This window comes from Suillus subaureus (genome assembly GCF_016647635.1).
Source record: "Suillus subaureus strain MN1 chromosome Unknown BJ212scaffold_15, whole genome shotgun sequence".
Lineage (NCBI taxonomy): Eukaryota > Fungi > Basidiomycota > Agaricomycetes > Boletales > Suillaceae > Suillus > Suillus subaureus.
Genome location: NW_024538571.1, coordinates 13,876 through 36,021, shown reverse-complemented (window position 1 = coordinate 36,021; position 22,146 = coordinate 13,876). Strand labels below are relative to the sequence as shown.

Here is a 22,146-nt window from a genome sequence, read left to right as displayed (position 1 = left end):
TATACCTTGCCATCTGACCCAATCCTATTTATTGTGGTCTTATATGATCATATAACATGCTTCCAGTCCATGTAATCCAATTCTGATGGGCTAAGGCAAAGGTTAGTCATCTCTGTTTATGTGTGATAGAGAGGAGAGCCTTTTCTTCCTTGTTACTGACCTGAGATGAGCTGTCTTGAGAATGTTTCTCACAGTGTGTGAAGAGACAGGGAATGTGATGGTGGAATTGATGTAATAGGTGACCTGGACAGCATTATCAGCCTTTCCTGTAGTGATATGTTGAATAATAGCCCTCCTATCAGTAGAGGTGAGCTTGGATGGACACCCTTCACAGAAGTTTTCCTTGTCTGTGTGACTTTCTTTGATGAACTTGGCCACAGTGGACTTGGATACTCCAGTTCTAGAGGAAATTTGACAAGCAGAGAGGCCAGAATAGGAAAGAGAGAGGATATTATCCCTTTGAGCAGGGGGGGTGGCTTTCATGGTGATTATGACTATGATACATGAGATATTCTGGTTTATATAGTTAGATATAGTCATAAAATAACATACTGACACCACTTCATAATTTATATAATAGTGGCATGATTTTTGTGGTGTCATAAATAATGATTTATATAGTTTTAATATACACTCAAAAAACTGTCCACATGAGTCATCATTTTTTCAGCCTTATATCTCCACCATATCTCCACCGATTCCCACGGTGTAGCGCTCAAATGAAAGCCCTGAAGCCATACTAAAATGTGGTATAAGCATGTCCTTGAGGCATTTGTTCATTCTCACACAATATCATAGATAGTGAAAAATGTCAAAACATGCAGACAGTTTTTTGAGCCACTGTATCTCCCTCCAACATCTCATCATTCAATCTGTCCACTCATCCAGTCCAGTCCACAACTCATCCAAATCCACAACCAGCACTCGTCTCCTTTCGGTAACCCCCTAACTCTGGTATTTCGGTTATCTGTATATCCATCCTGCTCCCTGATCTGCTACCTATGTTTCATTTCCATTTCATGATTCATGATCTGTTTCTACTTATCAATAGACTATCTACATGCTTTGTACATAGCCTCAGACTCTGCTGATTGATCATTCCGTTAGATACCTATATTATATAACCTCCTGTAACTTTCTGTAGTACCTCAGTTTGAATATCATCTTAGTTCTACTCATTCCCATCCTCCAGACTTGAGTATCTCCACTCTTGTCACCCTCCGAGACTTAAGATTGATTCCTATAGTCTATCCATATCCGCCTCTGTCTCCGACAGTCTATTACTGTTAGTTTCTAGTCTGGACTTGTCTGGATTAGCCCTATGATACCTATCCTGCATCCGGAAGTCATCTGGATCTGTTATGATACTCATCCAACCTTCTGGACACGTTAGTCTTGCCTTCCTGAAATAAGGGGCAATACTCAGGTAAGGGGCACAGTGCACAAGCTGAGGCCGAAGCCCTTTGGATCCAGTTATCCCTTGAGTATGACCTTAACAGGGAGCTATAGCACCACAGATGGCAAAGTTACTAACCACCTCTGACCTACTCTCAAATACCTTAGATTGAACAGAGGCAGTCTGCAAAGCCATAGCAAATGACAGAGATGAAATGGACGATGGTTTACAGATCTCAGTATCACATATTGAAACAGTAGCTGATGAACTTCATGCAACAGTAGAAGAATGCCAGAACACCCTGAAACTCCTCTCCTCATCACTTGACACCACCCAAGAATGCCTCAACACTCTATCAACCCAGCTCCTGACCCAACACACACCTACCCAACATGACAACAACAACAACAACAACAACAACATGGAAACTGGCACTACCACTCAAAACCAACATCAAACATACAGTTCTGTCACAGCTGCCAACTTGACTCCTTCTATCAATAAAGCCATCAGGAGAGCAGCCATCTGCATGTGGGAAATCCTACTCAACCCCATGCCAGGTAACAACCTCTTCCCACCAGATACTCCACATGCTGACATGGTCAAGAAAATGAAGGCAGCCCTTGCCAACATCCACAAGCCAGACACCCCAGTTTGGGACATCAGATCCATCACTGCACTACACAATGGAAGCTTCATAATCAAACTCAAGACCAAATCCCTAGCATCCTGGCTCCATGAAATGACAAGTAAAGAAGCCTTAACCAAACACTTTGGAAACACAGTATCATTTCACACTCATACTTACCCTATTGTTGCTGAATACCTCCCCATCCAGCTCCAAATTCAAGATGATACCTTCCTCCATTCAGTCGAGCAAGACAACAATCTCCTGATCAACTCAATTGTGACTACTTGCTGGATCAAACCCCCCCAGCGCAGATCTGCAACCCAACGCAAGGCTTTCGCACTGATTCACATTGCAGACCCCCATACAGCAAACCTCATCCTCAAAGAAGGCATTTACATCCAAAATGAACGCATTGCAGTCTGCAAGGACAAATGCTAGTCCATCCAGTGTGCTAAATGTCAGAGGTACAGACATATAGTGTGAAACTGTTCTGCAACACTCGATGTATGCGGCACCTGCAGCAACCAACACTGCACCATGGAATACACCTCCTACAATACTGTATGTATCAACTGCCAAAGTCACCACCACACCACTTGGAACCGCACCTACCCTGACTTTGTTTGACAATGTAAACTCATCAATGAAAAATTCCTGGAGAATACCATGCCTTACTACCCGACGGAAATGTCCTGGACCCATGTCAATCAGCCTCCTCACTCAACCCCGACCACATACCCAGCACCCTGCAGAGCTCAATCTCCCAGGCAAAAGGGATCCAAGCAATCAACCATCACCTTCCAACCATGCAACAGATCCCACCCATGCACCCCTCAAATCCTGCAATCTCCTATCCTCACTGACCTCATGGGCTGTCTAGGCTCTGCCCCAATTCCAAGCTTCTCTGACTCCACCAACCCTACTAACCCCACTAACTCATCTTCTCCCCCCACAGCCAGCACCTCCCAGCCTGTGTCCCATGTCTGAACACCAAAACAAACCCACCACCCATCTATGCATTTGGCAGCAAAACCTCAGCACTTCTATGGTTGCTCAGGCCTCCCTTCTCAACAGTCCCAGCATCTCCAAATGGGACATTATCCTCATCCAAGAACCACACATCAACTTCCTCAGAAACACTTCCACCAACCACCATTGGCATGTAATATACCTGACCCAACACTTCACTCATCCACAACAATGAACTCATGCCATCATGCTAATCAGCTCATCTCTGGACACTAACTTATGGAAACAGATTCCTTTCCCCTCCTCAGACATCACCCTCCTTCAGCTATCTGGTCCATATGGCAAATGCACTATCTTCAATATTTACAACAACTGTCACTCTCAATCAATGCTTGAAATGCTCAACATATTCATTGAAAGCAACATTATGACACTATGCCCAATGATCAATGACCATGTGCTATGGATGAGGGACTTCAACTGTCACCATCCACTATGGGAAGAAATGTGCAACTGTCATTTATTCAATTATACTGCTGCTAACCCTCTCATTGATTTGATTGGTAACTGTGGTATGATACAGCTACTACCCGCCAACATCCCAACACTCCAATCCACCAGCACCGGTAACTGGACAAGACCAGATAATGTCTTTGGCACAGAACAACTCCTCGATGCTGTCATGACCTGCATCACAGCACCAGAACTCAGAGGCCCAAAGACCAACCATGTACCTATACACCTTGTCCTTGAACTGGAAACACCATGCGCTGACACCATACCACAGAGAAACTGGAGAGAAGTTGAATGGGAACAATTTGATAAGCACCTCCAAAACCTACTCTCTCCCCACCCTCCCCAGCCATTAGCTACTGACAAGGAATTCCAGACAGCCATTTGCTGACTAACAGATGCCATCACTGCCACCATCAATGCCCACGTCCCAATAGTGAAACCATGCCCTCACTCTAAATGGTGGTGGACACGGGAACTTTCTGTTATGTGCAAGAACATCAACCATCTCAGTCATCTATCCTACCAGATGCGCACCCTGCCTCTACATGAATCCCATGAAGAACTAAAGGCCCTCAAGAACGAATATGTGGAATCCATCACCTCAATGAAGCAGCAACATTGGACTGAATGGCTCAAGGACTTAGAAGGTAACAACATTTGGATGGCCAATCACTACATAATGTCTAAACCCAGGGATGGCAGTAAGACATGAGTCCCAACACTGATCATCAAACACCCAGATGGTTCATCTATGGAGGCATCTACTAATCATGAGAAGAGCACATTAATCGCTGAAGCATTCTTCCCTCCTCCTCCTCTTACTAACCATGTACCACCAGATTATGAATACCCAGACCCAGTCTCCTCGCACACCCCTTTCACAGCAGACCAACTTTCCCAAGCCATCACCAACCTCAGTGGGTACAAGGCCCCAGGCCCAGATGGAATTTGCAACATCATATTCAAGTGCTGTGTGTCTACATTAACCCTACACCTCATCTACATATTCAATGTGGTCTTCTCCCACAAGACATACTATGAACCATGGTGACACTTCACTACTGTGGTCCTTTGAAAGCCTGGAAAGCCGTCCTATGAGTCCCCAAGGCCTACAGGCCCATTGTGCTACTCAACACTACATGCAAACTCCTCACAGCAGTCATGGCAGAACAACTAACATACACCCTAGAACACCACAGCCTCCTACCAAACACGCACTTCAGTAGCAGGCCAGGTCGCTCCACCACTGACTCTCTCCACCTTCTAGAAGCCACCATCAAAGACACTTGGTGCTCTCACCATGTAGCATCCATTCTCTTTCTCAACATAGAAGGGGCATTCCCCAATGCAGTCACAAGCCACCTCCTTCACAACATGCAAAAGTGTTGCATTCCTTGTGAAATGGTAGAGTTCACAGAATGAGTACTAATGGACAGATTCACTCAACTACACTTCGACGGATACACTTTGGATTAGATACCAATCACCAATGGTATAGGACAGGGTGACCCCCTGTCCATGATTCTTTATATTATCTATAACTTGGATCTAGTGGAAGTTGCTAACAAATGAAAAGGAAGAGAAACTCTGAAGAAGTTGACTCTAGCATTCGTTGATGATGCAGTGTTTATTGCCATAGTGGATGACTTCAAAACTGCGCATGAAATGCTCACTGACATGTTGGAATGCCCTGAAGGTGGCTTTGAATGGTCATGCAATCATAACTCATGCTTCAAAACTAACAAATTTGCATTGATAGATTTTTCCATGAACAAACAAAGATTGTGCCCCAACATGATCATCCAAGGGTTAACAATCCAACCCACCACATCCCATCGCTTCCTTGGAGTCATCGTGGATCAAGAACTTCATTGGTCTGCTCAAGTTGACAACACAGTAGCAAAGGGAACAGCGTACATATGCCAGATTCACCATCTATCCACCATGGCCAAAGGAATCCCACTACCTCTCATGTGTCAACTATACCAAGCCATTGCCATACCAAAAATGCTGTGTGTGGCCAACTTATGGTTTTCACCGGTGTTCAAGGAAGGATCTGATGTCCTCCAATGAGGCTCCCTGGGAGTCACCAAAAGACTCACAGCAGTGCAAAGACTCGCCACATTGGCCATGACCAGCACCATGCACACTACTGCAGGAGACGTCCTCAAACCCCACACCAACATACTACCCATCCCCCTTGCTCTTCATAACATCTGTTACAGGGCCATTATCCGCATCACTGCTCACCCTGAATTGCACCCCTTATACCACCCAGTTCAACGTGCTGCAAAGTGCTATGTATCATCTTGTTAAGAACCATGTTGCTCAAGGGAGGGAGAGACTGACTCAGAGGGGCTTGGCCTCAGCTCATACACTGTGCCCCTTACCCAAGTATGGGCCCTTCATTTCAGATGAGGTCTGATGATGGTCTGATGAAGTCTGGAGGACTTCCAGAGGCTGGCTACTCTGGTGGAGAGTGCTAGAGGACTTCCAGAGGAGTGCAGGAGAGTTCCCACTGCAAGGTAATACTTCTACAGGAAACAGGATGGAAGGATGGGAGGTCTGAAGGTCTGGAGGACAGGAGGGCAGGATGACAGAGGACAGAAGGACAGGATGTCTGGAGGTATGAAGGACAGGAGGATAGAACATCTGAGGGTTAGGAGAACAGAATGTCCAAAGGACAGGACATCCAGAGGTCTGGAAGGAATAGGGGCTACATCGGACAAAGTCCAATGTAGAAACAAACAGAGGTAGACTACCCTAAGGTAGAGTTGGAGGGACAGGGATTGGACCTAAGTCCGGAAAGAGGGTAAGTGCTGGAAAGGCAGAGCTCCAGCCTAGGGAATCAATCCCTAGGCCTGATGGATAGGACAGACTTAGTTGGACCAAAGTCCAAGAGAGGATTGGGTAGGTAGAGCAAAGTCTAAGATGATATTCAGACTAAAGAAACTACAGGAGTATCTACAGGGGTTATATACTGGACAATATCTGAGGTGATCAGTAAGCAAAGGAGCAAGGCTATGTACAAGCATGTGGAAACACATTAGTAAGTAAGACGGAACATAAGTAAATGAATTCAGAGATGAAGACTCATACAAGGATCAATAAGCAAGACAGAACAAGAGGTAACCAAAAGCCAGAAAGGCAGAGATGCCTAAATGGGGATAGGCGCAGGATATCAGACAGAGGGTGGGAATAGGTCCGGAGTTAATATCCAGAGGTCTGGAGATCTGGGGATCTGGAAGACAAGGTGGATACAGGACTGGGATATGAGGAGGTGGATATAGTCCAGAATCTGAGATGAGGTGAAGTCCAGATGTCTTGCTGGATGGAGTGTGCATAGGGTGGATGGGACAGATGGGTATGGATCAGGCTAGCAGTGGAGATCTGATGGTCCAGAGCTCAGGGGTAAATCCGGAGCATAGTCAATCCTGCTGAGGTGTGGAGCACACAGTGGAAGGGGATCTGGGAATGAGTTGGATATGAAGTGGGGTCCGGACGTAGGCTTGGAAGGCGTGGGAATATGATGAAATGTGGGTCTGGATTGTGGGATATGACACATCTCATCATTCTTCATTGCCAACATGCAATGCAAAAACCGACAGGATAGATACAGCCTCAGTGAGAGGATGGGGAGCAGTCCAGTCAATGATCTGAGTGATGTCTGCGAGATGTACCTACCCTAAGGATTGGCATGCAGTTGCAATGACCAACATATAATGCAAAAGAACAATATTAATAGTGGACAGATAGTACAGCCAGAAGTAGATTCGATGTATGTTGAAAGTTAGGAAATTAAACAAGCTGTTTGTTATTGATTAATGATTTGTTGTTTGTTTGTTTGTCTGGTTGTTTGTCTGGTTGTTTGTTTGCAAGAAATTGCCACAGTGCAGTCATTCTGGCAAGTACCAAGTTGGACTTGGAGTTTTGAGTCAGTGAAAAGCAACTTAGGTGAGTGATGTGTGCCACTGCAGAAGCACAACTGAGAGCATAAGTTCCAGCAACTCGAGTGAGGCTCGGAGCTGTGGCAGCAGCAGCGATTTGATACTGGTGTCATACAACACACTCACGATACCAGACTCGGATGTTTTTTGGGTATGTTTTTGAGTCACCCAAATCAACTGATAACTTATTCGCTTCACTTTTCATTTATCAGAAGAACCTTGGTGATCCTTCCATGGCAATGGGTGGGTATGGAGGGTTGAAGCATGCCCAACATGTGCTACTAGTAGACCTTCTTCACTAGCTTCCTGCGGCAAGTTACTGGTGAAATGGACTGGTAACTGTCCTCACTGCAGTATCATGCAAGATCATTATTTCAGCAATTTTTAACCCATAGCACATTAAACAGCATTTCAACTGTGCCACAGCTTCTCTGCACATGATTTGCTCAATGGACAGTCTACTCCAGAATCTGACTGGTACCATCCTTCCAGAGCTTGCCAAGATTTGCCAAGATCATTCCCACCATCAAGCTTGTGATGGTCGCTATGAATTTTTTCAATGCCATCTCGACTGGTAAGGGCAAAATTATCATACAGCGGTTGATCATGTACATCCAGATCTTTAAGGGTTTCTTGTTTGACAACCCCCACTCATGGTCATTGCTCACTGAGGTTGTTGTTATGTGGATCAAGCCTCACTTCGGCTGCTATGATGAGTTTACGCAGACCACTATGATAGATTCCCATAGTGTGCATGATGTGGCAAGGATTAGCTGGTTGGAGTCTATGCAACTTTCTATGATGATTATTGCGGTGATGCTGGACAAGCTGCAGCTGCAGTTGGTGTCGTCATCATTAAGGTGAATCACAATTTGTTCATGCAGGAGTAGGAGAATATTGAGTATATACTTATCCCCATGCCAAGGTGCATGTTCTCTAGACTGGCATAGTTAGTCTTTGCTCATTTTTTGACAAGCTTTGAGTTCCAGAATTCAGCTAGTGTCATTGTGCTGTGGAACACACGCACTCCAACTATAACAACTGCTGCAGTACCCATCACTTTCCTGAAGTCTTATCCTTTCCCAGACTACCTGAAAGTGAGCTGACCTACACCCCCTGTCCCCTCTACATTACATACAATGACTGTTGTTGCATTCTTGCCTCAGCCCAATCATAAACAATGACACTTTTGTCAGTCTTTTTTTATCTCCCTGGGCCACAGAACATGACCGGTCACCCCAACTTTATTAATCAATTCTGTGTCAACTTTGCCAACCAGCACCTGCAAAAATTTAAATTCAAAATGTAAAGGAACAATGAGAACATGCAACAATATTCAAATCTATCATGATCTCACACTATTCTTCATTGGGTGGCCAATGCTAATGGTACTTTCTGAGAGAAAGTCTCAGATAGTCTTATAGTCCAAGGCGTTAACAAAGGAAGATGAGATGTTAGCATTTGTCACTTCACTGGTATTTTCGCCACCATCATGATGTCTGAGTCACTGCAAACCTTGCTAATCCTGAAAATCATCATGATTGTCTTCAACTGTGCCATGGGAGGCAGCGATGGCTGTGTTTCATCAGGCTAAATGACAGATCTGTAACTGGCAATGTCAGATGGCAGAGACATTGCACACAAAAATGATGTTCAGGGACAAGTTCGATTTACTGTGCAATGTCTTTTGGGTGACTCTGCAAAACAGTTCAACTGGTTCACATGATGCGGCAGCGGCCCCATGCTGGTCACAACAGCCCATGTCCTAGCCCAGTATCCAGCACTACTAGTACTAGTCACTTGAAACAAGGCAGGTAGGCCTTCAAAATGCAGTGAAATAGCATAAAATGCACAATGTGCGGACATCTCAACTGCTGCACACAAGAAGCTCATTCCATTCTGATGTACAAGAGAGTTCATGTACTATACATAGCTTTAAATTTTATCTCCTTGCTGCAGAGTCAAGCTGTGCTAATTCAATATGTACAAGACTTGCTTTGTAGTATCATGGTGATGTTGAATGTGCCACCTCCAAAACTATTGGAGGAATGTGTTTAGTCACCAACACCAACACCTGGTTGATCTGTATGAAAGGCATATTCTATTGAAAAGTCATAAATAACCTTATAGTTGAGACATAAGGAAAGAAAAATGAGAACACTCAGAAAACATACACATTTGATGCTACTGGCCCTTACAGGCAGCAATGGTGCAATGTCACAACATTGTCACAAACTCATGTGCTAATCTAGATTTGATGACCAATGCAAACAGCGCTTTCCATGAGAAAGCCTTAAATAGCCATGTAATTTACAACATAAGGAAAGAAAAATGAGAACAGTCAGAAAACATACACATTTGATGCTACTGGCCCTTACACCTGGCCTTCCCAATGAGTAAGCCTTATTAAACTTGGTGATTATGTGTGTCACCAAGTTTAATTAGGCTTGGTTACAGTAAACCTCCAACACCAGCATTAAATATCACTCCAAATACCTTTTTACCTTGCAGCTCCTACTACCTACCTGCTCAAAAGGGTAAGTATTGTTCCCTACCCTCCCCAAGTACACAGCACTTCCTGTAGCCTCCCTGCCTTATCTGAATCTTGAACAACGGCGGCTTCCCATGCCCCTTCTGCTCTTACTCTACACCATTGACATCACTGGGCAGTATAGCCAATGATCACCAACAATCCAAGTTGCTGGCTGGTGTCCTAGGCACTGTGGCACCATCCTATCCCATCAAGCAAGGTGCTTGTGCTCCCACTATCCTCCTAGATCTTGCCCACCCACCCGCTGTAGGGAATGAAATTCCTCCAGGCGTACAGTGGCTCAAAAAACTATCCGCATGTTTTGACATTTTTCACTATCTATGATATTGTGTGAGAATGAACAAATGCCTCAAGGACATGCTTATACCACATTGTAGTATGGCTTCAGGGCTTTCATTTGAGCGCTACACCGTGGGAATCGGTGGAGATATGGTGGAGACATAAGGCTGAAAAAATGATGACTCATGTGGACAGTTTTTTGAGTGTATATTAAAACTATATAAATCATTATTTATGACACCACAAAAATCATGCCACTATTATATAAATTATGAAGTGGTGTCAGTATGTTATTTTATGACTATATCTAACTATATAAACCAGAATATCTCATGTATCATAGTCATAATCACCATGAAAGCCACCCCCCCTGCTCAAAGGGATAATATCCTCTCTCTTTCCTATTCTGGCCTCTCTGCTTGTCAAATTTCCTCTAGAACTGGAGTATCCAAGTCCACTGTGGCCAAGTTCATCAAAGAAAGTCACACAGACAAGGAAAACTTCTGTGAAGGGTGTCCATCCAAGCTCACCTCTACTGATAGGAGGGCTATTATTCAACATATCACTACAGGAAAGGCTGATAATGCTGTCCAGGTCACCTATTACATCAATTCCACCATCACATTCCCTGTCTCTTCACACACTGTGAGAAACATTCTCAAGACAGCTCATCTCAGGTCAGTAACAAGGAAGAAAAGGCTCTCCTCTCTATCACACATAAACAGAGATGACTAACCTTTGCCTTAGCCCATCAGAATTGGATTACATGGACTGGAAGCATGTTATATGATCATATAAGACCACAATAAATAGGATTGGGTCAGATGGCAAGGTATATATGTGAAACAAGAAGGGTGCTAGTCCTCTCTGCATATGTGTGATAAAGAGGAGAGCCTTTTCTTCCTTGTTACTGACCTGAGATGAGCTGTCTTGAGAATGTTTCTCACAGTGTGTGAAGAGACAGGGAATGTGATGGTGGAATTGATGTAATAGGTGACCTGGACAGCATTATCAGCCTTTCCTGTAGTGATATGTTGAATAATAGCCCTCCTATCAGTAGAGGTGAGCTTGGATGGACACCCTTCACAGAAGTTTTCCTTGTCTGTGTGACTTTCTTTGATGAACTTGGCCACAGTGGACTTGGATACTCCAGTTCTAGAGGAAATTTGACAAGCAGAGAGGCCAGAATAGGAAAGAGAGAGGATATTATCCCTTTGAGCAGGGGGGGTGGCTTTCATGGTGATTATGACTATGATACATGAGATATTCTGGTTTATATAGTTAGATATAGTCATAAAATAACATACTGACACCACTTCATAATTTATATAATAGTGGCATGATTTTTGTGGTGTCATAAATAATGATTTATATAGTTTTAATATGTGCTCAAAAAACTGTCCGCATGAGTCATGATTTTGTAAGCCTTATGTCTCCACCATATCTCCACCGATTCCCACGGTGTAGCGCTCAAATGAAAGCCCTGAAGCCATACTACAATGTGGTATAAGCATGTCCTTGAGGCATTTGTTCATTCTCACACAATATCATAGATAGTGAAAAATATCAAAACATGCGGACAGTTTTTTGAGCCACTGTATATTGCCCATATTACGACTCACAACAATTGGTACAGTGTACGACTCACCCTCCATGACTTTCCTGCAAAACATGCCAGAGGCGCGACGCTTTCCTGCACATGCGCTTAGTGCGCTCTTCCTGTGCTCAATCGCCCTTTGTCGCACAGTGTCCTGGAGCATCCATCCATCATCCAACCAGTCCCCTAGTGAGTCCCTTTTCATTTATTCTCATATTTAGCATTGTACCATACATTATTTCGTCATGGACCCTTTTACTTACATCATTTACATACTTAGCGCGCTCCCTATTCACTTCTGAGCCCTGGGAGTGCGCCTAGGCACAGCTTAACTGCTGCCTGGGAAGTTTTCAGATACCTGCCACCACCACAGAATACATGAACTACCATCATGTCACTTAGTATCTCATAGTGAGAATCTATCATCTTCAGCCAGCATGCCATCATCTCTTACATGTTCGTGCACTGTGTGCACCCTATTCCCACGCTTTGCACACCTATGCACTTGACATTCCTGCACACGTGCTTCACCAGAGTTGACCTGGTGTCACTCTGTGGATTTGCTTTCCTTGCTTCCCTTAAGGGTCAAACATATTGCCTGGCGCACTTCGACCAACACTTAGAGAGTCAGTAGGCCTTCCTCTCACCCCAGAGGTAGAGCCCTCTTTCTTTCTTTTGCTCTGCAAGCCAGCAGAGTAGTCGAACCTTCACCGCCATCCTCCTCATTCCTGCTACCCTCAGATCATGCTATCTGACATGCCACATGGGATGGGATCTTCCAGGCTGAAAGGCCTTTTTAAGTCTATCATTTCACACAGCTTCAGAGGGCAGCATCGTCAGTCACACATGTTGACAGCTAGCAAGCAAACCCAGCATGTCAAGGCAGCTGCAGTGAGTTGTTGGGCTCTAGTTCAAGGTATGTAGTATTTTCCTTGCTCTCTATCACCACCATACCATTGTTTTCCCATAGAGATGTCATCTGAGGACCACGAGATGGTCGAGAACATGATCATTGATTATGGTATGGATGTTGAGCTACAACCATACTCTGCCCCTCCAGGCGAAGAAGGTTTAGACATGAGCCATGCTGGAGGTGAGTTTGAGGCATTCAAGGGACTCGCCCGTGAAATTGCTGGGATCAATGGATAGTAAGTGTTGATTTTTTCACTACCTGCACTATCTCAATCATATGTGGATTTGGAGCTGCTATGTAGACCCACACACTCATACTGATTGCATTGAAAATGAAACAAATCACTGGAATATCCAAATGGACTGCCTGGTAGAGGCCTATTTAGACTACCACCACCACGGCTCAGAGGATGGCATGCCCAACTGCAATGGAATACCTGCACCTTCACCATCCAATGATACTCAACATGTTTTGCTGAGCAAAATTGAACTTATTGATATCTTTAGTATGTATTGACTGCCTTGTTGTTTGTCAGTACTAATTTGAACAGATTGAAAGTGCTCTTTGCTTCAATTGCAACCCTTTCATATATAGTAGCTCAAAAAACTGTCCACATGTTTTGACATTTTTCACTATCTATGATATTGTGTGAGAACTCACAGATGCCTCAAGGACATGCTTATACCACATTGTAGTATGGCTTCAGGGCTTTCATTTGAGCCCTACACCGTGGGAATCAGTGGAGATATGGTGGAGATACAAGGCTCACAAAATGGTGACTCATGCGGACAGTTTTTTGACTCAAGTATTTTACAATAATAACCAGGTATTCCAGTATTTTGTATGACCTCCCTTGGCTTTAATTACTGCCTCTATCCTTATAGGCATACTCTCAATTAATTTCTGGCAATCCTCAGCTGTGATCTTCCCCCATTCCACTGCTACTCTCTCCCAAAGCTCCCATACTCCTTTAGGGGGGTTTTCATAGGCTTGAAGCTTTTTCTTGAGTGTTCCCCAGAGATGTTCAATGACATTGACATCAGGAGACTGTGCTGGCCAGTCAAGAACATTGATTTTATGTTCTTCAAACCATTCCTTAGCTCTTCTGGATGTGTGCTTGGGATCATTATCCTATTAGAAAATGATATCTTCTTCATCAATCCCTGATTCTGCCAAGCTAAGCAGCAAGTGGTCATTTAAAATGTCCACATACTGCTCAGCATTCATCTTCCCCTCAACCTCAGCAAGCATTCCCACACCATTCCATCCCATACAGCCCCATACCATTAAAGAACCTCCTCCAAACTTGACAGTCCCATTAACCTCTCTGTCTGTTAGGCCATCTCCCTTCTTTTTCCATACATATACCTTCCCATCTGACCCAATCCTATTGATTTTGGTCTCATCTGACCATATAACATGCTTCCAGTCCTCTACAGTCCAGTGTTGATGAGCTAAGGCAAAGGCTAGTCTTCTCTGCCTATGTTTGATGGAGAGAAGAGGCTTTTTCTTCTTTGTTACTGCCTTGAGATGAGCTGCCTTGAGAACATTCCTCACAGTTTGTGAAGAGACAGGGGTAGTGATGGTGGAATTGATATAATGGGTGGCTTGGACAGCATTATCAGCCTTTCCTGTAGTGATATGTTGGATAATAGCCCTTTTGTCAGTAGAGGTAAGCTTGGATGGATGTCCTCCACAAGAGTTTTCCTTGTCTGGGTGGCTTTCTTTGATAAAATTGGCCACAGTGGACTTGGATACTCCAGTTCTAGAGGAAATTTGGCAAGCAGAGAGGCCAGCATAAGACAGAGAGAGGATATTATCTCTTTGAGCAGAGGAGATGGCTTTCATGGTGATTATGACTATGATACATGAGATATTCTGGTTTATATAGTTAGATATAGTCATAAAATAACATAATGACACCACTTCATAATTTATATAATAGTGGCATGATTTTTGTGGTGTCATAAATAATGATTTATATAGTTTTAATATACACTCAAAAAACTGTCCACATGAGTCATCATTTTATAAGCCTTATGTCTCCACCATATCTCCACCGATTCCCACAGTGTAGGGCTCAAATGAAAGCCTTGAAGCCATACTACAATGTGGTATAAGCATGTCCTTGAGGCATTTGTTCATTCTCACACAATGTCATAGATAGTGAAAAATGTCAAAACATGTGGACAGTTTTTTGAGCCACTGTATATGGATTTAATGATCCATGCTTTGTCTCCTTTTCTGAAGGTGAGAAGAACCATGCTATTGATCATACATGCCTAGCACCAGTATGATTGTCACACCATATCAGGTCATTTGGACGCTGATTGGTCTTGTGGGTTTCTGGCTGTTGATTACAATGAGCCAGGGCTCATAACCTTTAAAGACCTAGACACTAATATCAGTATCCCTCAGTCTGATATAACAGACTGATATTATGCAGTACCTAGACACTAATATCAGTATCCTAAGTACAAGCGTGAGTGATCTAAGTACAGCAAGATAAGAAAAGGATAACTCACCCTCAGTCTGATATAATGGACTGAGGGAAGAGAGGGATGACAGGAAATCAAACATATATAGTACTTTGTATTCCAAACGTCTCATTCCAGCATCTGCCATGTTCAATGACACACACCAACATTGTCCCCCCCATTGAGGGTACCACCATCAGTCCTACATTGACTGTTCTCCTCGTCACACACCACTGTGCTCTCAGCATCCATGTTTGTGACCTTCTTCTTCTTCGTGTGATACTGCCCCTCATCAAGTTCAGGCCGTTTGCACTTGCCACTGTACATATCAAAGTACAGCGGCTCCATGAAGTATACTGCAAGTGCCATTAAGGCATGGTCTCACACAGCACGTCCTAGGTGTTGCATCAATATGCAAAGTGAGTTTATATATCCCCATTGAATGACCAATCTGACATCTCGAAGATCAAGGCCCTGCAATAACAACATCAATATGTGAGGGACCCTCAATATGACTGTGAGTAACTCACCATTCCCACTGCATCAGTACAGCAGATCCCCCAAATCTCACCCTTTGACAGCTTTTCCATTGCATCCAGTCAGAACTGCATTGACATGCCTGAATGGAACTGTACAATGTTATGGTGAAGATGCACAGGCAAGTCTTTGCATAAGCTATTGCAAACTGCTTCTGCTTGATCTCAAGAATTTATGAACAGCATGAACTTCTTGGGCAGTGTGCCCTCCTTGAGTGACAAGATTTGGGCAAGGTCGTAGTAAGTGTTTCATGGGTACTTCATCTCCTGGACCATGAGATGAATATTTGGATGGTCGTTTGACCACACAACTTTAGCAAGGTTATATGACCAAATGTGAAGTTTCAATTGGATGTCTAGGAGGATGTGCAGCAGCATGGTTGCAGACACAGTGTGAAATCAAATGTGAGCTGGAAGGTACCATCGAAGATTCCCCAGCTCACTATACAGTGGTTGAAAATCTTTGCCCCATTCACTGATACAATGACCCTTGTCAAACATGATATTGAAGAGATTATCTGTAAATGTTCGAGACTTCCAAAGTTTTTTGAATCAAGTGTCTTGAAGTACACATTCCGGGCTAACAGCAAGAACTCAATACTTCAATTTCTCTATGTCCTGATGAATACATGCTCAGACTCATGTAGTATTAATGTTACTGAATAACAACTCACTTTAAAAGCCTTGTCTGTTGCTGTCTCTGCATATATATCAAGGGTGGGAAACCCATAAGCATTTGCTTCATCTCAGTTCTTCTCACTGAGGATATTAAGCAGGGTAATGATAATGGTTATTCCACCATTGTTGAACAACAGGGGAATCCAGAAGGTAAGAGTCTTTCCTGAGCTGGTGGGTGAGATGGTGAAGACATCTTTGTTCTCAAGCTGGTTGTGAGCTGACTGGAGTTGCCAAGTACAAGGAGTAAGACCCAGTTTCATTTCTGCAAAGCTCGGTACTTTGACTTGGCCACCTGGCGATGACATCAAGATACATGACAATGTTAAGTCTCAGAGAGGATTATCCATCATGTCACTAAAGGCACATCACACTAAAGATTTTTGACATTAATATTCAATTGCTCCCATTTCTTTTGGGATATGTCAGCACACTCGGAAGGCTTTTTCAGTGGGACAAATACTTCCAAACCTCGTGCCACTACAAGTTTTGCCAGTCAGCTGGGTGTGTAGAGTCCAAAGTTGCGGTGTTTGAAATAATGTTGTACATATTTGGTTTGTGGCTAAGGTAACAGTATGAAGACTCTCACACACCCATCGATGGGTAGGAGTCTGGGCCGTTACAGGCAGCAATGGTGCAATGTCACAACATTGTCACAAACTCGCGTGCTAATCTAGATTTGATGACCAATGCAAACAGCGCTTTCCACGAGAAAGCCTTAAATAGCCATGTAATTTACAACATAAATATTGGAGAATGAGAATGCCAAACATGGGGGACACACTTGCGCTACCATCTCTTGTCGGCCATCACGCTACAATGTCACAACCTTATCACAAACTCCTCGCGAGAATCTAGATTTGCAGACATTGATGGCTATCGCAGTAGACTCAGCCATATTTACCTGGAACAAAATTATATCCTTCTATAGTTCTCACGGTTACAATATCACGGACTCATGAATTCACTGATGGGGGAGCTCAAGACTGGCTGCAGATCATCCTGAGTCACCAGAGTCGAGACCATGGATATTGTAAATCAGTATGTCAAATTGTCAATATATGATGGAAGTTGCAACACATACCCTCGAACATGGTCCCATCTGGTACCCCCGATAATTGTGGAACATTCAACAGGACTCAGTAGACGATTCAATTTTCAATCAAAGTCTAGTACCGATGCAGCGACTGGCTTGACTATAGTAGAAGAAAACTTTGGTCGGTGATCAACACGAGCAAGATGAGAAAGAAATAGACGCCTGCGGCCTATAGAACGAACCTGGATTCCATGTATACTTGCTGTTACTTGAAACACGTCTGGAATTCTGGCCCCTGAGCCTGAAACACGAGAAGGATGGCGTCTAGTACTATGCGGCTTCATTCATTTGACGCAAAAGCAAGAACCAATAGTTTATCCCTACAACAGGACAAGTAAATATTAAATAGACAATAAGCAATGGACCAAAGTGAGAGAAAGGGAACAAAGGAATGGACGTTCCGTGAGGAACCAATTAGCATTCTTGACATGTATTGTGAAAATACAAATACAAAGGAAATAGGAAAAGAGAAGAGAAACGCGCCATAGAAATGAGGGTGTTGATAAAATAGCAGAGTATCAATGAGGCAAGTCACTGCCTGCACCGAACTTAAGGCTTACCACCCAAAGCAACCCAATCAGAAGTGTGCATGTAAGCAGAGATGAAACTCGGCATGCGGAGTACCTGTCTCACGTCGCAGCTCGCTACAGCTGCATTCCTCACTAGCCAGGACAAACCTCCCTTGTCCACCCTCTGATCCAGTAAAAAGACAGACCGTAGGAGGCCTGTGCGCACGGAAATAGTAGATCGTACCTGAGATGGTGTCGACGAGGGTGAACATGTGACCTTCAATAGGGTCAAACGGCGGGGCTGCGAGGGCCGCATCGTACTGCGAAACGTGGCCTTCACGGAACTTGGAGTCACTTTCTCTCGGTCTCGCCAAAGGCGAACCTGAAGGAGTATAAAGTGTGCGACGAAAATCCCCAATCTGACGTCCATACAGATAGTCAGAGGCTTCCTGCGCAGAGATGACTCCTTTGACTCCGATTAGCCATGGACGAGCAAGGACGACTCGTCCAGAGTGCGCATAAGTTGTGAAGATTGGCGCAAATATCAGCAGAATAAGTGAGAAAGCAAGTAGGACGCCGCCACCTGCGACTAGAGGTGAAGTTCCCGGGGAAGTTCCATATACGCTAGTAGAGGCGGTCTGGTTTCCGATGGAAATCATGACGCAACTCGTCAAGAAGAGGATCAGGGTCGTGTATGGCAATGCATGTGCCAGAAGACGTCGGAAAGAGCGCCTCGTAGCAAACGCAATGGACGGAAAATTCTTCCACCTAATCGCTGCCGCCCGACAGCCATCCAACACAAGGGAACCATTGGATGTAATGCCGATGACCTGTACAACGGGCTCGATGTCCCAAAGCTTGGCTCCATATTCGTCTTCTTTGGTGTACCATTGATTTATTCCTCTTCGATCTCTGGGAAACATCGAGATCATGCGATCAGCAATGCGGTCGTTGTCGTTCGCCATAAACAAGCGCGCAAGCGCTTGCAGCTCTGTCTCCTCGGCATTTGGGAGAATGCGATGCTCGAAAAATCCCATGAGCGCAGTAAACCTTTTCTGCGCGATATCTCCCCTGAGAACTTCCTTCCTGACTCGTAAGTTGAGAGGAAGAGCTTTGGCGGCGCCATATTGCTTCTTTGAGCTGGAGATTACGCTCCAGCCTCTCGAGCGGATCCTTCCCAAGGCCATAAGAGTTGATAATATGGGATTCTTCATCGTGGTGCGAGTAAGCTAAAGAGGCGATTTGAATGAGACTGATGGGGGTGACTGCGTTATTTCCAGCCTTGTATCGCAGCTCGCGACTGAGGAGAGCTTCCGGCAGAGTCCAAACGCGGCCGCCCCAAGCGGGCCAGGCGCTCTCGTTGGTGAGTATGATGAGTGTGAAAGAGGCGAGTCGGTAAACGTCCGACATGCGATAAAGGTCTTGGGCCTTTTGCACGGGATCTTCAAATAAGCACTCGAGATCTAGCCAGTACGCGTCAAATCCTTGATCCAAGGTAGCATTCCGCACCCGCTCTATGAGCGCCCCCGTACTTCCGGAATTTATCACGTCGTCGTAGCAGTAGGTGACAGCGACATATGGTTTTCGCCTCACTACTGCCTCAACGTTGACTCTTGTCCAATTTCTTCTCTCTTCATCATATACAACAAGGAAGCGGGGGTAGAGGGCGTGAGTGACACGTCGGACACGTCCATCATCTTCATCTGCTGCTCGCGCCCGTAGAGCGTATTCCCTTGGTGAGCGTGCAGCCCACAGTTGGCCAACAAACCGCATCAAATACGGCTTGTAATAAGCGGCAAACACAGGCCCTCTGGATGGAGACAATAGTGTGATGATATAAAAGAGCCAGATGAACAACCACAAAAATGTTTCGTTGGACGGGTTGAACATCATCCTGGTCAACCGACCAGCAAGCTGAGTGGATAGTGGCGCGTTCGATCGAACATTGTCCTCGTTCCAATCACTATTCAAGTTGGGATTCACGGACTGCACAATCAGGCGCTTGCATTTTCCGCTAGAGGGGCTAGTGTATCGCGATGCTGTTCCGTGGTAAAAGGGCTTGAGCTGACTGCTATAGCACTGGGGTTGTTTCTGATCAGTGGTCGTCGATACAAAATTCATCTTCAGTTTAATCGCTGGATAATAACAGTGTCAGTCAAGAAATATTAAACGATCAAGCGAAGACAGAGCTTACCGTGGGCAGAAGCGAGAAGGGACATTGATCAGGTTTCTGTAAGGTCGTTTAAAGCTTCCAGGAAGTGCCCAAAGATGATTCTCCAGGGTCAACAACATACACAGCATGCACTTAGAATGCTGTAGACGCATCACGGATCTCGTAAGTAGGTCAATTACGGTCAAATTGTACCAACCTTTTGATTGGAGGGAATTTGTTTTTTTGATAAGAATCGAGGAGAGAAGTTAAATTGCCGATTGACTCGGGGTAGAGAGCTTTGACAGGTCGTGCCTAGAAGAAACTACCGTAAGACTGTTGACGTTGTTTACATGAGACTCAGAGTACAGAGTCGGTGAATGCCATCACTGAGATGTGTAGTTGCTGCATGGCGCAACTTCCAGAACCAGAGATGTTTTTGTTGTCAGTTGGAACGCCAAGATATTATGGTGCCAGTACGTGATGTCAAACAACAGGGAGTTAAAATTTCATCGTTCTCTTTGCACGGAAGGATCACAGCTCTTGGAAATCAAATTACGGTGTTGATCACGGCTTTTTCAGGGCTCCTGGGCGCCTATCGGAGGGCATTTAACTCCTTCGCGGGAACCTTTTTCTAGAGCGAACACGACGATGAATTTGGGTACAAGGGGCCCCATCAGACAAATCTCCCAGACATAGATGGGCGCTGTTGATGAAACTTAATAGGTGACAAGTAGGCAGACAGGGCTGGCTTCAACTAGTAGAAGCTAAGGGATCGAGATGACATCCAAGGCACGGGAAGACGTGGCTGACAGCAGACACACTCAAGACTGGTGTCGCCGTGTCTGTCATCCGTTCTGGAACCTAACGAGAATGCAAGACGTGACAAGACGGACAGTGCAGAGGCCTGAAACCAGAACCGCAAGTATAAAGGAAGTAGGTAGGGATGACTGATAGGGACTCGGAGTGGGACTGATGACAGCTACTACGACGAGGTAAAAGATGAGGGAGTCAAATGCACTAGCATATAGAAAAACTTGGTTTGATGCGCCACTCAGAATCGCGTTCGAAACCCTGCAGCTGCAGCCATGCCTAGGCCCTCGTTCCTGGCTCGGGGATGCTGTCATTTGATTAAGTGGCAGGGGCATACTAGAGAAATCCAGAGAACGGGTGGGGTTGCTGTCAGGCCACAGGATGTGACAAACGAGGAAGCATGTCAAACTGTCTGGACTCTGAAGACAGGACCAGTGGCGGCGGCGGAAGACAGAAACACGGAGGACGGTACTAGGATCTAGCTCAACTAGTATGTCACGGTAGAGCTAGTCCAAAAACAAGTTCCTGTACCCGTGTGAGCAAAATCACAACGGCTTCACACGGCCAGCATGACTCAGAATCCGACAAGCTACATAGTTCGAACGTTCAAGTTTCCTTTGTCTTACTCCCTTGTTTCCTCGTCCGCCTCTCCGTTGTCTTGGTCGCTATGGCTTCTGGTTCATCGGTTGTTACAAATCATATCACTTGTGATTTCAGATCAAGACCTAGCAGACGAGTGCATCAGCACCTCTTGGAATGCACAGCAACTATCATTTGAGGATCAATCACTGGTCGTGGCATAGATCTATTGTCTTGAACTAAGTGCATCACTGCTCGGACCCGGGCCAAAGAATCCACTGAGAGCAAGGGGCCAATTGTTAATTGGATTTGATTACGATGAGTGACTCATTGCAATCAAACCCAGTTGCCAATTGGCCTCGGCCTAGACTCATCACCAGTCTTCCACTCGTCCAATCAACTACCAAATCACCCATGTAGTAACATCACTCGAATCACAAACAAAGCCATGGCATCATGATATGTAAAAACCCCATCAGATCTGATGAAATAAGTAATGACCTTGGGTATAGA

At 44.7% G+C, this 22,146-nt stretch overlaps 5 protein-coding genes across 5 annotated transcripts; 2 read left to right on the top strand and 3 right to left on the bottom strand.

Moving 5' to 3' along the window:
* Positions 1–1,610: 1,610 nt before the first annotated feature.
* On the top strand, positions 1,611–2,465 carry BJ212DRAFT_1299436 (uncharacterized protein; the record flags this gene model as incomplete). Its single annotated transcript, XM_041332867.1, has 1 exon — positions 1,611–2,465. The coding sequence occupies one exon, from the start codon at positions 1,611–1,613 to the stop codon at positions 2,463–2,465; it is 855 nt and encodes a 284-aa protein (XP_041193226.1).
* Positions 2,466–12,891: 10,426 nt separating this feature from the next.
* BJ212DRAFT_1271301 (uncharacterized protein) lies at positions 12,892–13,315 on the top strand (the record flags this gene model as incomplete). Its single annotated transcript, XM_041330951.1, has 2 exons — positions 12,892–13,034; positions 13,090–13,315. The coding sequence occupies 2 exons, from the start codon at positions 12,892–12,894 to the stop codon at positions 13,313–13,315; spliced, it is 369 nt and encodes a 122-aa protein (XP_041193225.1).
* Positions 13,316–16,211: 2,896 nt separating this feature from the next.
* On the bottom strand, positions 16,212–16,364 carry BJ212DRAFT_1271194 (uncharacterized protein; the record flags this gene model as incomplete). The annotated part of the gene is made up of 1 exon (XM_041330944.1): positions 16,212–16,364. A coding segment is annotated over one exon (153 nt), but the record flags the coding sequence as incomplete, so codon positions are not given.
* A 1,796-nt stretch (positions 16,365–18,160) lies between these two features.
* On the bottom strand, positions 18,161–20,311 carry BJ212DRAFT_1480535 (uncharacterized protein; the record flags this gene model as incomplete). Its single annotated transcript, XM_041340103.1, has 3 exons — positions 18,161–19,321; positions 19,359–20,227; positions 20,287–20,311. 3 exons carry the CDS (start codon positions 20,309–20,311, stop codon positions 18,161–18,163), a joined length of 2,055 nt encoding a protein of 684 aa, XP_041193223.1.
* Positions 20,312–20,984: 673 nt separating this feature from the next.
* BJ212DRAFT_166448 (uncharacterized protein) lies at positions 20,985–21,565 on the bottom strand. The gene has a single exon (XM_041342544.1). The coding sequence runs from the start codon at positions 21,387–21,389 to the stop codon at positions 21,090–21,092; it is 300 nt and encodes a 99-aa protein (XP_041193222.1). The 5' UTR covers positions 21,390–21,565; the 3' UTR covers positions 20,985–21,089.
* Positions 21,566–22,146: the final 581 nt, after the last annotated feature.